Below are 17,543 nucleotides of genomic sequence, written 5' to 3' on the forward strand. Positions count from 1 at the left end.
CAGGCTGAAGTTAATAAAAACACATCTACACTCCACAATGATACAGGAGAGGCTGGTCGGCCTTGCAACCATCTCCCTAGAGCATGAGCTGGCCCAGACTGTGGACCTTGAGGAAGTAGTTCAAATCTTTGCAACCAAGAAGGCAGGGAAAGCACCACTTTGATTGTTCAAACAGATAAAAATGCCAGTGTTTACTATGCAGACAAGAAAAGTTACATTTGTTGTTCAGGTGTTTGAAAGTTAAGTGTTACTTAAAATTTTTGAACAAGGCATTTTAAGTTGTTAGTTCTCCTATATTGGGGTAGGTAGCAGAGCAGTACCATCGGAGTAGAGCAGGAAGAAGGCAGAATTGAGACCTTTCAAAGTTTTGGCCCAAGTGAGGGGGTATGGGGGCATCATTTGAACTCCCCGCCTCTGGTGCCAAAATGTTGTGGGCTGGCCCTGACGATGATGGTCTTCCCCTGCAGCTGCAGGAGGCTAAACAGGCCTTTTTCTTCAACTGCAGCTTCTTCTAGGCTGTGCTAGGTCTGGAATGGAGAGCCAGGAATCTGTTTTTTCCGGTGCTTTTAGTGACCCTTCTTCCAGTGTAGCGGAAGAAGCTGTCTGATTGGAATGCTGAGGAGCTAAGAGCTGGAGGTGTGAAAGAAGGGGGAGTAAATTGAGATAAGGAGCCTGGGTAGGATGGAGACTGATACTGAAACTTGGGGTGGGAAAGGTTTCAGAGTAGCAGCCGTGTTAGTCTGTATCAGCAAAAAGAACAGGAGTACTTAGTTACAAATTTATTTATGCTCAAATACATTTGTTAGTCTCTAAGGTGCCACAAGTACTCCTGTTCTTTATGGGGTGGGAAAGAAGAGGTGGGAAACTGGGTGTTGGGGGAGCGGGAGACTGCTCCAGCCTCTCTCAGATGTTCCCAGTAGGAAGTGGGGGTGCTGCTGCTTTGGTTTCAGTGGGTGGTCAGCCTAGAAATGTTCATATGTTAAGCTGCTGTTTAGGCATTTGCCAAAACATTCCTAAGGCATGCAAACAAGGGAAGGGAGTGATGAATTTTTAATAATTTATATCTTCAGCAAAATCTAAGTAAAGTTTCACTGGGCAAAGAAAATGCACTTCTGTACCTGAGAGCTGTCCCTCTGCCAAGTACCAGAGGTTTGCTGTAACCTATGGAGGTGTAAGAGCATCTCAGAGAAAAGGTGGGAAGAATCTCTTTAGCATGGGAAGTGTTAGTCACTACTAGCTTCTGCTATACTATTCCCAGAAAAAAAAAGTGTTAAGATTAACAGTACATATGAAAAAATATTAGAGATGTTGTCACTATTCCAAAACCAAGCACTGTAAATTTGGGAATTTAGAATGATAGTTAAACTTAAAAGAAATCTAAGTGTTTTTAAGGTATATAAATGCATAGTTAGGACACTCAAACAGCCGTAACTCTACCCTATAGTAACACAAGGCAAAGAACATGTGATTTTGATTTAAGGCATTTTAGTATTTGTTCCCAGATGAGATGAAACTGATTTTTAAAGACACATTAGATTTCCCCAACCTGCTGTGATATCATTACACAACAGAGAGAGGTTCTTTAACTGTGTTTCCGTAACTTAATATGTTAAATTTAACCTTTAACTCTGCATTTCTTGGTGTTTTTATTTTTTAAAAACCTAATTGTGGGGTAATTGCGACATCTTTGTACTATCCTCTCATTTCCCCCTACTTCCTATTTTCCAAGTTCCTCCTGCATCTTGCATCTTTACACATTCTCCTACATATACATGGCAAATTCCCACTTCCTCCTGTCTTCCATATCCCCTTTCATATCCAGTTTTCTCCTCACTCTTGCACCTTCTATGTTCTCTTACACACAGTCTAGTTTTCCTCTCCTTTCTGCCCTCACTGTTGAGTAGTTCTGGTGAAAAGGGGCAGTTTTCAAAAGAAATAACAAAAATACTTCAAAAACAGACTTCAACGAGGAGCTACAGAATTGGAATTAATTTGCAAACGTGACACCATCAAATTAGGCCTGAATAAAGACTGGGAGTGGCTGAGTCACTACAAAAAATAGTTTTCCCTCTGTTGATACTCACACCTTCTTGTCAACTGTTGAGAATGAGCCACATTGACCATGATTGAATTGGCCTCATTAGCAGTACAAAAAGTAATTTTCCCTTTGTTGATATTCACCCCTTCTTGTCAACTGTTGGAAATGGGCCACATCCACCCTAATTGAATTGGCTTCGTTAGCACTGATCCCTCACTTGGTTATGCAACTCCCATCTTTTCATGTGCTGTGTATTTATACCTGCCTACTGTATTTTCCACTCAATGCATCTTATGAAGTGGGTTATAGCCCACGACAGCTTATGCCCAAATAAATTTTAATCTCTAAGGTGCCACAAGGACTCCTCGTTTTTCCTGATACAGACTAATACGGTTACCCCTCTGAAACATATAGAATCGAGTCATTTCTTGTTATAATTTTTCATAGCCAAAAGAGGCTATTTATAACATTCTGTGGTGCAATCCAGATCACTGACTGGCTGTCATCCCAACACTGCAACTTTGGGTACCTCACTGTGCTTTACTGTGTAGCTTCCAACCTGGGTCACTTGCAATTAGCCTACCAACATGCAGGTCACACCCTGAATGTCTCTGTATAGCCACAGCTTTGGTCCAGCAAGGCTGACCCCAGCAGCCTGTCAGTATGCTCCATTCACACTCTGGGTTCCATCTGCCTTGGTTACCACTTGCAGAATGACCTCACCTCATTCCCAGTTCTGGGTTTCTCCCCAAAAATGTGTTCTGCACTGCTCAGCCCTTTCCTGAACAGTTCAGATATTGGAGGTCCATTGTCCCTGTAAGGGGTCAGTGTACTGCTGCTTTTAAATGGAGTTACCTGCTCAGTTCAGTTTAAAGACAACACTGGATTAAACTAAAGAAAGTTTATTTAACTACAGAGAGAGAGAGGGCGATCTTAAGTCAGTACAAGTATAAGGCATTCAAATCAGAAATGGTTACAAGAGAAATAAAGATAAAATGCTTTCTAGTGCTAAAACTTAACAAACTAGACTTGGATCAAGGTGAAATCTCTCACCGCGTGTTCCCAGTAACACTGCTGACCAAATTCTCAGATGAGGATCTGCTCCCAAAGGCTGTTTCTTTTGTCTTCATAGGTGAAAGAGAGAGAGAGGGCTAGGGAGAGATAAATTGGAGTGTGTTTGCCCCTCATTTTTATAGTTCAGCCACCCTTTAAAAATACATTTTTCCTGAGGTTTGCCCCTATATAAAGTTCCATCCCAGTGTGGAGATGGAGACAAAGAGTCTGGTGAAAGAGGTTCTATCCTGTTGTTTTCTAAAATGCAGATCTGTTTGTTCCTGCCACCCTTCCTTGCCAAAGAATGGCCACTGGATAGGTGATTGCCCTTCAACTTTGACAGCTGGTTAGAGGTGTCATCTTGTCCTTTGTCTTAGAGAAACTAGTTTACTTGGATTTGTCTAATAAATACATTTCAAACCTAATTTCAGCTTGTTTATAACTGTTCATTTAATGTTGCTATACACATTTCATCATATTATTGACCAATGGGTTATTAGTTTTTGAATGGTGCCTCGTGTAATGAAGCAGCCTCTGGCGGGACACTACTGAGAGTATGAATTCAGGACAAATTGTTAGAGCACGGCAGTCATAGCCCAAGGTTGGGGTTCCTCCACTTCTAAGGCACAGCAAACCAGCCAAACAGATAGGACTTTGGCTTTGCCCCACTGGCTAACCAGAAGTCATACAAGCAATTTCCCTCAGACACTCCAGTTTCCCAGTATCACCACCAGTGCCACTCCTTATGGGGATGAATGGTTATGAAAACCAATACCCTAGTAAAAGAAAAAAGATTCTCCCTATCCCAAAGGAGCAAGCCCCAGACCCATGTCAATATACAAGTCAGATATTACCCACAACTCACACTGTTGCGAATCCTTTAGAATCTAAAATCTAAAGGTTTATTCATAAAAAGAAAAATATAGATGAGAATTAAAATTGGTTAAATCGAATCAATTACATACAGTAATGGCAAAGTTCTTTGTTCAGGCTTGTAGCAGTGATGGTATAAACTGCATGTTCAAATAAAGTCTCTGGAGTACATCCACCGATTTGGATGGGTCATTCAGTCCTTTGTTCAGAGCTTCAGTGTAGCTTCTTACCAGAGGTAAGAAGCAGGATTGAAGACAAAATGGAGGGGTTTCCAGTGCCTTTTATATACTCTGCCATGTGGAAGGACACCCCTTTGTTCTTACTGTGGAAAAATCACAGCAGCAAGATGAAGTTTGGAGTCACATGGGCAAGTCACATATCCATGCATGACTCCGTTCTTTACAGGTAGATCAGGCATTGCTCACATGCTACCTTGAACGTTCTCAGGAAGGCTTCTCATGTGGATTGGAGTCTCCCAAGGTCCATTGTCAGTTAAGTGTTTCTTGATTGGGCGCTTAATCTGAAGAGTTCCTTTTCAAAAAGCTGGCCAAATGCTTCACTGGTGCTACTTAGAATCAAACACATTGAGATACAAGTACACAGCCAATATTCATAACTTCAAATACAAAAATGATACACACATACAGCCAGCATAATCATAACCAGCAAATTACAACCTTTTCATAGACACCTTACTTGACCTCCTTTGTACAAGATTTGGTGCAACTATAGGACCTTGGTTGCAATGATGATCTATATGGTCAGTTCATGTCAATAACATCACAGCTCACAAGGCATATTTTATACAAAGATTATTACAATAGTGTATAGGATGTGTATACAGGGGTGCTTTTGGTCATACTGGTATAGTAAATCTTCAGAGAAACTCACAAGGTTTGAATTTTCAAAATGGTCACCGTCTTTCATTGTTAATGACAGGGAAGCCAAGCTGTTTGTAGGATGGTGACTGCCCCCTATAGTATCTGGAAGTGAATATACTCATGTCCATTCTCATTCTTGAAATGACCATCAGATGACGACAGATGTGGCTTCAGTCCCAATGAGAACAATTGAGCTGGCAGTCATTTTGAAAGTCTGCTGTTCTTTGCGGAATTCTCTGTAGAACAAGGAGGAGAGACTTTTCATTTTTGAAGAACAACAGGGAGGAAAATGACTGAGCCTTTAGAAATAATTTTTCAAATGTAACCTATGCATAAGATTAAATGGTGTATGTAGTGACAGTTCCAAAACCTGCAGATTTATTCACCTGAAACCTGGTCAACACCTATGTTAACCTAGTTACGTTTCTCAGGACTGTGAAAAATTTCACATGCTCTGAGATGTAGTTAGGTCAACCTAACCCCACGGTAGATGCAGCCCCCATTGGCCTGGAGCAGCGAACCAGGGCCATTGGGAGCCGCGATCAGCCGAACCTGCGGACAGGGCAGGTAAACAAACCGGCCCGGCCCGCCAGGGGCTTTCCCTGAACAAGCGGTGGACCGGCTTTGAGAACCACTGATCTAGGAAATTAACAATACAGATTCCTAATTCTGAATTTACCCCAAAATTGCATAGATACCATAGAAATAATGTAAATACCCTTCTTAGAATGGGCCACCAAAATACCCTGATAGAACCTGCTTCAGTCTGGGAAAAACCCTCTTCTGAGCACACACTCACGGCTCTCATCTACCACCCACACTGGAACCCATAGGGGGTATCAGAGCTCCATGACTTCAGCAGCAGCCAGTGTGGCTTAGCCCAGGGCTGCCCAAGCAGCTGGCTCCAAGGTCAGCTGCTCAGGTGGTCCCAGGGACAGCCACGCCAACTGCTGCTGGAGAGACTCCGGGGACTGCCACACCAGTCGCTGCTCGGGCAGCCCCTTGCAGTGGGTCCTGAGTAGCTGGCCCCGGGTGCCCACTCCCAGCAGCAGCGCCCGCCTGACACTCCCCCCCCCCCCTCCCATCTCCTCCCAGCAGTGCGCCTCCCTCTTCTCTCCCTCCTCCCCCCCGAGATTTAGTCAGGGGTATTTATAGTATAATTCATGGATAGGTCATGGGCCATGAATTTTTGTTTATTGCCCGTGACCTGTCCATGACTCTTATTAAAAATACCCATGACTAAATGATACCCTTAGGTACATTAAATAATTACAACTGCAAATTGATGAGAACCACATCCTGAAAGAAATCTTTCCTGCACCCCTTCTTCTCACCTTTGAACAACATCCCCTCCACTTCCCCAAGCTCCTCATCATAGAGAAACAAGCTACCCACAGACCAGCACCCACCAAATCGAAGTGGCACCAGAGTCTGCAATAACAACAGATGCATAATCTATAGACTTATGTCCATTGTTATGATGATCAATACCCCATCCTACACACACATACAGTACTCTTATGAGAAAAGAAAAGTAATGTGCCTGTCCATATTTATGTCAGGTTGGCATGCATTGTATCTTGCTCTTTTAAAAAACACTTTCATCGTGTTGGAGGGCAGGGAAGGGAATGTACAGAGCAACTATAAACAATGGGAATGCAAAAATCACTCATAATTGAGAAGAAAAATGAGCATACGGGTTTCTAAAGCTATTCAAAGAAAGGACTCTATTTGGCAACCAATCTAGGAGCAGCCACTTAGGAAGAGCTGTTCAAGGTTTTACTGGCATAGCTGTGTCAGGTAGGGGTATGGGTTTTTCACACCTCTGACCACTGTAGTTATTCCTAGAAAACTTTGCATAGGCCAGGTCTAAATGACAGACACTGACTTTAGCTTAAGTTTAACTTAAGTCATTATCTGTTTAAATAAAACCATAATAATGTTGTCTACATCATGTTTTGCACAAGTTTAACAATTTAAATTACACTGGTGCAACTTTTTTGTGTAAACAAGCTCTAAGGGTGCAAATGTGGATTAAGACTGAAAAGATGATCCATTGGATCTTGGGACAGAACTGTTTCTCCAATTTCTACCAAGCTACATTATTCTTCCTGAAACAACTTGGCCAAAGAACTAAATTTGGATGCCACAAAATAATAACAAGAATAAATAATAAAATAATGGAGGGCAGGACCTCAGTTTCTGTTTTCTGCTACAATTTATTGATTTAGGCCCAGATCTTCAAGAGTTTTTTAGGCACCTCCTTGGTTTGTATCTAAATGTCTGATTGTTTAAACACCTTCGCTGGGATGTCAGTAGAAATGTGGATGAAACAAGTACAAAAGCTGCAAGATGGTATCTGTTTTGTCCTGTGTTTTATACTTTGAAATGTAAACTTATCTTTGTGAGAGAAGCTCATATTTTTTGAGTCTTAAAATTTGGAAGTGCCTTTGAGCTGTCATTCAGACATTTGTGCCATTATTACAGTTCATATTGGTGTTTATATTTAAATCCTAGTATTCAAAAGGCACATTTGATGAACTAGGAATGAAGTTGGATTTCTCTGTCACTGGTACATCTTTTTTATAACTTAAATGAACTGTAAGCATTTCTTTATTCTAAGCAATTAGGGGGTATTGTTTGGATTTTACTGTAGAAAGCAAGCCCCAGGGCAGAAATGGCTGCCTTTTCTGTAGAGTTGCAGTGTATCTTCAGTGTTAACTTGTGTGGCCTGGTGCATTTTATATTCTTAAAACCAGTTCATTCTGTTTTACTTTAAGCTTAGTCACCTTCAGGCATAGCAGGCTGCGTTGATTAAGTCTGCTGTTCCGCCTTTAAGCACTGCTAGATTGTAGCCACTAGCAACCAGGCTGCAATAATTTCCCTTTGATGACATCATCGACTGTGGAAGAACCCAGTTGCTGCAACAAGCCAGCACACAGTCCAGATCCTGATCAAATATGGCAGCTTCGCAGCTTGCTGCTGTTGTGTAAGAAATGGTTCGGTTGTTCTAAACTAACAAACACTCTTTTTGTTTGTTACGCTCATGGATGTATCTTCTGATCCTTATTTACCATACGATGGGGGAGGAGACAACATTCCACTAAGAGAATTGCATAAAAGAGGTATAATGAATTTATGGTATGATTCAATTTCTTGTGTGTTTGCATGTCTGTGTGGTAGGTTGTTTTCAAATTTGAAGCAGAGCTTTTAATTGCTGCATTACTTTGTTTAGCTTGTTCTTGTAGGAAAAGAATCCAGCCCTTACTGATCCTTGTACTGTCCTTGATTGTTTTCTCTGTGGGCAGATTAGTCCTGCTTCACATCACATCAGCTAGTGACTCCATTTTCGGTATGCGATAGCCTTTTTAAACTTCTTTTCCATTTCACCAAGAAAATAAATGTATCAATTTTTTTGTAGCTTACCATGATCAGACTGGTAGAAATTTGTAAAGGAAGCAATTTCATCCTTTTAGATAACTTAAAGGGAATACTGATTATCTTGGGCTTGGAAGTTTCTGTACGTGCTTTCAGAATTAACTCCTTCCTGGCATGTTTGAGATTTAAAAGAAACAGTATCAAAATGCAATATATTAATTAAATCAACGTCAGTGGTTTTTTAAAGAAATACATGGTTGTGCAGTTGATGCTTTCAATATTTGCACTTCAAGTACGTAAAAGGTTGTTATAAAGAGGATGGTGGTGAATTGTTACCCATATCCACTGAGGACAGGATAAGAAGTAATGGACTTTATGTGTAGAAGGGAGATTTAGGTTAGACACTAGGAAAAAATTCCTGACTGTAAGAGTAGTTAAACACTGGAACAACTTACCGATGGAGGTTGTAGAATATTTGTTATTGGGGGTTTTTAAGACTAGGTTAGACATGCACCTGTTGGGGATGGTCTATATAATGCTTAGTCCTGCCTCAGTGCAAGGGACTAAACTAAATCTATCGAGGTCCCTTCTAGTCCTACATTTCTATGATTCTCTTGCTCACAGGATATCAGGATTTTAAAATGAATGTAATGTCATTCCCAACATTGATAAAAATATCTTTTTATGTGCCTGGGCACAGCCTTTTATTTCTTAGAATACATTGTAGGTGTTAAAGCAAAATATGTGACAGATTTGGTGTAATATTGAGGAGAGAAGTAGATTCTATTACAGTGGAAATAGAATAAAATCATACCTTCCAAGTCAGGAAAAAAGGCTCCTTTGATTGGTTCTCTCTTAGGTCTGTCAGGTTGAACTTTTCTGCTCAAAAAGGTCTCTGCTAATTAAGTACTGTAAGCCTTTCTCAATTTAGATTCCTCTTGAAGTTGGTTAACGTAACATTGAATGTTATCAATATTTGTTGCTTTAGAAAACCATGTTTTGTGATGGAATTTGAGAACAGATAGCTTGAGAATAATAGCTTGATTTACATAAAATGAATTGTTTTTCTGGATGGTATGGAAATTCTAAGTTCTTTAATCTTTCCACTCAAGCTTTTATTTCTACAGAGAAGTAATTAGGCCGTGCATTTGCTTATTCAGCATTTGCAGCTTGTATTTCAGTGCTTGTTATGAGCAGCTTTTGTGATTCCTTAGATAATGTGCAATAAGCTACATTAGAACTAGTTGCCTTTCCTCTTGTACAGTGTGTGTCTGGAGAAATTAAAATGTGCTTGTCTTAACTATTACTTTTTGAACACAAGTGTTCTCTGACCAAATTGCCTTTGTGCTGGATAATTTTGCAGGCTGGTTTATAGAAATCAATTGTGAAAATTTGCTGACAATATTTTGTTGTTCCGCTGCAGATTGTTTGGCTTTTTTGGTTGCCTGACATCACAGAATGTAGTTTTGCAATAATTCTGTAAAGAGGAAATAAAGATGAAAGCTTCAAGACACTCAGTATAATTTGTTTTACCTTTGTGCATTTTAATTAAGCATTTTAACAGAATAGGCTGTAGTTTTCTAGGTAATTTACACATTTAGGATGATGATATAGGGCATAAAGCCAAAGGCAGAGGAACTTGCAGCACCCACTGAGGGCAGTAATCCTGTAAAATGTTCTGTCTGGTATGTCGTTATTGCTCTTACAAAACACAATTTGCACACCCTCTAAAGAAAACCATCCGGGACTGTACTGAGTATTGACAAGATGGTGACATCACTTGCAGCCAACCAGAAAGCTCCAAGTGTGATTCAAGTCATTTTATAACTTTTGATCAAATTATCTTGAACAATATTCATGATACTTCAGTTTGTTGGAGTGACTTTAGATTGAAAGATCGGCTTACCATTGAATAATAGATCATACTTCTTGCAAATCTTCATTTGGTTAATTCATGCTACCTAAAAACAGTCAGTAGAAAATTCTTGCCTCAAATGTAAAGTTGGCACACAGTTGGCAAAAATATGCTTCCTTTCTCTTGAGATTCAGTACAAAAGATACATTTCATGTTTTTGTTATCTTGAGATAAAAATGAGGCATGAAATGCTAACAGCAAAAATGGAAACATACACCAAACTCTTACATGTTTATATTAACTATATCTCTGGGGAAAGTACCAGGAAACTTACCCTGCATGGTTTTTAATGGAATAAACTCTTAACAAATTAATAAAAAGTACTTATTGATACGGAGAGTAAGTTTCTTAAATGATGTGTTGCGGGGGAGGACTTTTTCATAACTAACACACAAGATAAAAAACGATTTAGTGACAATTCAAAAAGATTGCCTATATGTGCATATGGAAACAAAATTAATATCCACATTGCAAAATTGCTTTGTAGTGTTGCTATGTACTGTTAAACCAGCTTCATTGGCTCACCCCAAAAGTGTCTGCACTTGAGCAATTATAAAGTGATGATTTAATTTAGTGGGGTCTTGTGAGGCTTAGTTAGTTCAACAAAGGTCTTTACTGACATTTCCTGATGAAATGAGAGATCAAGTATTATCATTATTAGTATAATCAGACCCAATAATTTTCCTTAGTCCTTGCTATTGTAAAAGAGCCTATCAGCTTTGGTTATTTCAATCCAAATATATTATGTGACATATATCAAATAAAAAAACCCATTTATTATATTATGATTTATCTTTCAATTGTTGATTGTGGTCCACAACCTTCTTCATTCACAACAAAGGTGCTTCATAGTAAATATAAATGTTAAAGTGAATATATGGTCTGAACTTCCTTTAACTTCGCTTTAGGCTGTACTCTTCATACACTATGCCTGACTCATCCGCAATTCTTCTTATGCTCTCTGTTGTGCTAATCTAACATTAAAGAGACGTTGTCAATTTGAAATCCAGCCAATTTAAAAAAAAAGGGTTAAAAATACGGCAGTCAGGAAAATGGGTTTTAGATGCTGAAATGGGACCGCTCTTGTGTGTGAAGTAAAGTGCATATGTGTTTGATGGATCATGACCAACTGACTATGCAAAGTACTGTCAAGTGCACAAGTAAAAATCTTTCTTTTATCTAATCTTTCAGTTTTAATAATCTTAGGTGTTACTTTCATCTGTAATATGTTTTTAAAAAAATTCAGACTACAGTGTGTTTGGTTTATTTCTTAGGAAAGCTATCCCTTTAAGTACTTGACTACTGTTAATTGCATATGACAGCTAGGGGGAAAACTAATAATGGAGCTTTACATGAAGTACTACAGTACTGAATTATAAGATGATACTGAGACTATCCAACATGAAGATTTTTATTGGTAATTTACATCACTTTTTTCTCTTGAGCTCAGTTTTGCACCATTTTTGGAATCAGACTCTTTCGATATTTCCAAAGTATCAGGAGTTCTCTTGCCTGCCAGCTTGTCGCAGATGTGCTCACCGAGTTTGATGTTTCCAAGTGGTTCCGAAGGGGAGTGTGCATCTTTACCATTTACTCAGATTCCTAATTTTAAAAAACAAAGGCAATGCACGTAATGGGCCTGATCACTGAAATCAGTGAAAAACTCAGATTGACTTAAGTAAGCATTGGATCAGGCTCTGTATGCACATAACACATGTGCAGCAACTTATTTAAAATGTGTTTTGAAGTTCTCAAACAAAACTGTTTAAGAGATCTAGTATTTGACTTGTGTGACTTATTTACTAGCTATGGTACCTGCTTGAATATTGTGTATGTTAAAAGTGTCTGTCTTACTGTAAGGTCTCAAATTTGACCTATGACATCAGTGTTTTTATAAATCTAGGGAAACTTTTTTCCAATGAGAGACAGCAAAGTAACTGATAGCATTATTATTTACTATGTATATTTGAGGCATCCATCACCGTGGTACCTAAGTATATTTTACATGCCTTTAATTGTATGGTCAGCATTCACATAAAGGGAGCAAAACCAACAAATTCCCCTATTGCAGTGGTTCTCAAACTTTTGTACTGGTGATCCCTTTCACATAGCAAGCCTCTGAGTGCACCCCCTTATAAATTAAAAACACTTTAGTAGCTATTTAACACCATTATAAATGCTGGAGACAAAGCGGGGCTTGGGGTGAAGGCTGACAGTTTGCAACCCCCCATGTAATAACCTCTCGACCCCCTGACCGACCCCCAGTTAGATATCAGATAGAGGATATTATTATCTAAGAACTTCAGTCACATTCTTCATACATATTCTGTTCTGAGGTTTTGTACATAAGATCTACTTATGTGTGCTAGGCTTTACCCTTGCATGGGGCTCTTGATTATAGGCACATCTAATGTCTGGTGCAGAGTGGGTGGGCTGGAAGCTAGCTACCACAGAGCTTTAAGGCCACATTATGACTTTCCATATTCATGTGTGTAGGAGATATGTGCACACACCCATCCAAAGTTAGAATTTGTCCCTGGATGATTTTATCTATAATGGAAGAAGAGTTATAAAAAGAGTTGTTTAGGCTGACCATGGATGAAATGACAAATTCAGAACCAGGATGAGTGGCGAGAGGCTGTGACTGAAGAGGTCTCCAGTGTAATTTACAGATCTTGGGGGGACTGGTCTGGCTTAGATTTTGAATGGTCAGTTTTCTTGGGCTGCCCTCTGGACCCAACCGCTGTGTGCTATGGCCTTGCCCTCAGCCCCAACATGCCCCCTCCTTTGCCAGGATACAAAATGGGGGTGAGGCTCTTATGCTATAAGTTCATCAAATTTGACTTTGTCAATTGACAGAATCCATTAGCCAGAATTCTTTTAGTATTTAGTTATAGTTTATCTGGATGCTTTGCCTATTTGATTGGTAATGTTTTATGTTTAGCATTTATAACAGGTATCCCCATACTCAAAAGATATATCTGGCCTGGACATGTAAGTCAAATGTCATGACTGCCATATGCTCATTTATAGATCTTTCCTCTGTTGGGTCCTGCCTTTGGCCCTGCAAGACAGTAAATAAATATGTACTGTGTAGTAGGCTATATGTATGTGGCATATGACGCTTTGAAACCTGGTCATGGTGGGTTCCCCATCGCTGACATTTTTAAAATTTATTTTATGTGTTTTTAAAAGATATGCTGTAGGAATTATTCTGGGGAAGTTCAACGGATGGTGTTATATTGGAGGGAAGAGTAGATGATCACAGTGGCCTTGGAATATATGAATCTGTGAAATCTTTTCTGTACTATTTACATCTTCCTTTGTTTCCCCCAATCCATAGTCTGCATTTTGTCTATTTAGACCATAAACTCTTCAGAGTGGTGACCCATATATGGCTTCTCATATATGCGTGTGAGGTACTGAGCACAGTGTGAGAACTAGATGAATAGTTATTTCCTTCCTAATCATGTATTTGCCCTTCAGATAAACATTTCCCCCCATGTTTGAAAAATAAAACAAACAATTATTTTCTAGTGCATCAAAATGACAGTATAAGTGAGTGTTTTCCCTCACCTAAATATCAAACATTGAATAATCCTGGTTTACATTTTTGTACTCTACCATGTACAGCAGGGTTTTTTTTGACTAACCTTTCCAGTATTGACCCCTTCTTTCCTCATCTCCTTATGTTCACCTCTAGGCACCCCGTTGGAGTAGGTTGTATGGACTCACGGGAGGTAAATGGAGGGCACAGCCTCTGGGTATGTAGTTGCAGTCTTACAGACAGAGGATGTGATTCTCCAAAAGGCTTTTGGTTTGTTACGCTGCCATTCACCTCTTTTTAGTCCTACTGCCCTTGAATTTTTTTTTTTTTTTTACTCTAGGTTTTTTGTTTTTGTTTTGTTCTGGTGTGTGGGGGTGTTTGTCACATGTGTACTTCTGGCTTTTCCTATTCTCCAAGCCTTGTCCCGGTGAATCAGGCTTACTAGGTACTCTTTCTCAAGTAGAATGACAACCTGTGTACATACCACAAAGATTTTGTTTTTAAGTGCTTCATTACTGCTATTTCTTAAATTTAAATAAACTTTTCTCTGCTTTAATCAGAAGCTTAACGCTATCTCGTTGGATTGATATAGAAATACGCATATGTAAGGGCACAAATGAATAGCTATTTTTTGTGGACTTTTTTTCTATTTTAAATGACCCGGAACCATGTGCACTGTACTTCAGGAGACCCCCCTCTGTCACTTGCTGACAAGGACACAAAGATGAAGCAAGGCCTGGGGTTAGTATGCTGCCTCTGAAAAGCCCCTCTTTCTTCTGATTTTAGCACTCAGCAGGTTTTGATGATGATGTTAGGGAGGGCTAATCCCTGCCTCCAGTGTAGACTTCTTAGCTTGATTTTTAATGGCCAGCAAAATTGGGCAGCAGTCAAAATATTTTCCTTTTTCACGAGGAGAGGGCTAGCATTGTTGGCCACCCAATGCTAACAGCTGGAACAGTAGTAACTAGCCATTTTGCAGGACAGAGTACTCCCATTAGAGATTGTCCCTGGAAAATAGGGATGTCTGAGCAGTGATAACTGTAGCATGGTAGATTCTTAAAGCATGTCCTTACTATAAGAGATAGTGTGTCCAGTAACTGGACTTTTGCTTAGGAGACCTGGGGTCTTTTCCTTGCTCTACCATTGACTCACTGTGTGACGTTGTCCATTCTTTAGTTTCCCCATCTCTAAATGGATATAACACATCCACTTCTTGAAAGTTTGGAGATCTGTGAATATATAAGTGCTAAACATTATTAGTATCATTCCTGTCTGACTGTGCCTGTGACTGGTATAGGTGTGTACAAACTTTGTCCAGCTGAGAGATGCATTGACAGTTTGAGTGATATATCCAGTTTGCATACGTTAAGACTGAGATGGACCGAGTCATTCTGGTATGTGTGGTCATCAGAGGTTATACATCAGTTTTAAAAATGAGGTGACCTTGGGCTTCATTATTGAATTCCCTGGACCTTGTTTACTCCACAGGCCACACTTGCCTGAGGTTATGTCTACGCTGGAAATGCTGCAGTATAGACACTTAGTATAGTGGCTTCTTCCACTGTGTGGTAAATCTGTCACTGTAGTAAATCCAGCTTTCCAAGAGGCAGTAGCTAGGTCAATAGAAGAAGAACCTAGTGCTGTCTATGCCGGAGCTTAGGTTGGGTTATGTCTCCCAGGACTATGAATTTTTCACACCCATGAGCGATGTTGCTGGGTCCACCTAACTTTCCTGTGTAGACCACCAGCCTTAAGTTTTGTCCACCCATCGTGGAGCTGCAAGGGCAGAAAACAAGTAGGTTTTTACTGAACCTTATTGGGTAATAAGAGGGGTATCTTTCAGTACCTGTAAGTGATGCACATAAGTGATATTTTTGGGTAGCTGCTCAGATACAACAGTGATGGGTAATGTTACAAACACCTAGATAAATTGATAGTTTCCATTGATTGATTAAAGAGAATACTGCATGTGTCCTAGGTGTTAGCCTCCCTCTGCTCACCATTGTAATCTGAGCCAAGAAAGAATATGGCAAGCAAGGAAGGAGTGTTGCAATGCTTGTGGTGTGGCAATTGGGAGTGGCAAGTATGTTATAAAAATACTTTCTTCTGCTTAAAATAATATTTACTGAAATGTGTGCAAACCTTTTTCCCCCGGCTCAGACTTGTAAATCAATTTAAACAGAATGCATTGGTGCCTTCTGTGGGATTTCATGTCATGGAATGTGGGGGCAGGAACCTGCCATGTCCTCCCCCCCCCCCCCAAAGAAAAACACTGAACAGCTGTTCCCTTGAAGCCTTCACATCCTGGCATTCATGGGCAGGAGCCCACAAGTTTCCTTCACTGAGGGCTTATCCCATAAGTTAAAACTTATTAGCGCTGACATTTTTTTTTAAAATAACCTATTTCCATAATCTAGAAATGGTCCACGGATGCTTTCCAAACCTCATGATGGCAATTTTTAACTGTACTGAGCTGTGAAAGGACAACAGAGGATGATGATTGATAAAGCTTGGTAATGGACAGGAGGTTATTGAGGGGGTTGTATTGTTGGGGTTCTCAAATTGTATTGGCACCATTGGTAGGAACCTGGTGCCTATCTTTGCCTCCTATACCAGGCCTCAGTGTTCATCAACAGAAAGGGGTATTTCTCCATGGTGCTGCAAGGCCTGGCTGGTCACCATGGCAGGTTCATTAATATTAATGTGGGGTGGTTTGGAAAGGACTGTGGTACCAGTATCTTTAGACACTCAAGCCTGTTTTCTGCAATGAGAATAGAACTTTTGCTCCCAGGACCACTGTGGACATTAATTGTGTTGTGATTTCTATTGTCATTCTGGAGACTCGTCTTATCCTCTGCTTCCCTGACCTATGAAGCCTTTTACTGACACTTGGTTAGGAGAAAGGACCTATTTAACTAGCTGCAGAATGACAGTGGTGTGTACATTTGGAAGACTGCAGGGAAGGTGGGGGTACCTCATGACTGGAGGCTGCTGAGGAATAGCTGCCTCAAGTGATAGGTGCTTGCAGCGTTTTGCACATTTATGAGAGAAAGGGAAAGAGCCTCATAGGTGGGTGGGAGGCAAAGGTTGTGAGACTTTCTGAACAGCCAAATTGACTGCCTCTGCTAAAGGTTAAAATTAGTCAGGGACACAAGCTCAAGGATGCATTGTGTTCCTACTTTAAGGCTAGGTTGATTTTTATTGTCCCTTTAATTATGCTTTGTGCAGGGATTTTATTACATTTTTCAACTGAGTTGTAAATAATAAAGACTTTTACTGATCTCCGCACAGGTCAAATTTAATGGAATTGTGGCAAGACACGCAAGTGCTGGGTGCACACATGTTTGTGCTGATGATGTCACAAACATGTAGGTGGGGTAGAAACAGTTCTCCATGTCTTGGGATGTGGCATGGCAAGCAATACAATTGTAGGAATTTCCACTATTCTCTTTTGTCTTGGATCTGCTGTGAGGAAAGGTCCGTTCCTTGTAGTTGGGGAAGGGATAAAGTACTTCCAGCATATACAGTGTTTTCAAGGGGCTGCAGGACAGTGAGGCCTGATTTGGAGCTAGAGCCTTGGGTGCTGTTGCAGTACAAATACATTAGAATGATAAACTAGCTGAATGCTTGCTGGAGTTATTGATTATTTTCTGTTTCCTTAGTCTTTTACACTAACATATTCGAACAAGCTACTAATTTGAAAAAATGTCTAGAAAGATAGTGGTGATTTGGGGAGGGAGAAATACCCCCCACACCAAATCAAAAACTTTAATATGTAGAAATTTCCCAAATGGAGATTGTATATACACAAATTTTTGATAATTAAAGCACTTACAGGGAAAAGTTTACACAGACAAT

General features: G+C 40.0%; 1 protein-coding gene across 21 annotated transcripts in view; it reads left to right on the forward strand.

Moving 5' to 3' along the window:
* Positions 1-17,543, forward strand: part of CLCN3 (chloride voltage-gated channel 3) — a 122,077-nt gene that overhangs the window by 64,814 nt on the left and 39,720 nt on the right. For 2 of the 21 annotated variants that reach the window (XM_065596561.1, XM_065596563.1), the window contains exon 1: positions 7,786-7,986. The exons of 15 other annotated variants lie outside the window; for them this stretch is intronic. Coding sequence is in view for 2 of the 6 variants with exons in the window: in XM_005309727.5 (XP_005309784.1) it covers positions 7,892-7,970 (79 nt within the window). In the remaining 4 variants the exon portion in view is untranslated. Of the gene's footprint in view, positions 1-7,736; positions 7,987-17,543 lie in introns of those variants that run through there. 4 more of the 21 variants (XM_005309727.5, XR_010601409.1, XM_005309724.5 and 1 more) reach the window with 4 other exon arrangements.

The sequence above is a fragment of the Chrysemys picta genome, chromosome 5 (assembly GCF_011386835.1).
Source record: "Chrysemys picta bellii isolate R12L10 chromosome 5, ASM1138683v2, whole genome shotgun sequence".
NCBI classification, from domain to species: Eukaryota; Metazoa; Chordata; order Testudines; family Emydidae; genus Chrysemys; species Chrysemys picta.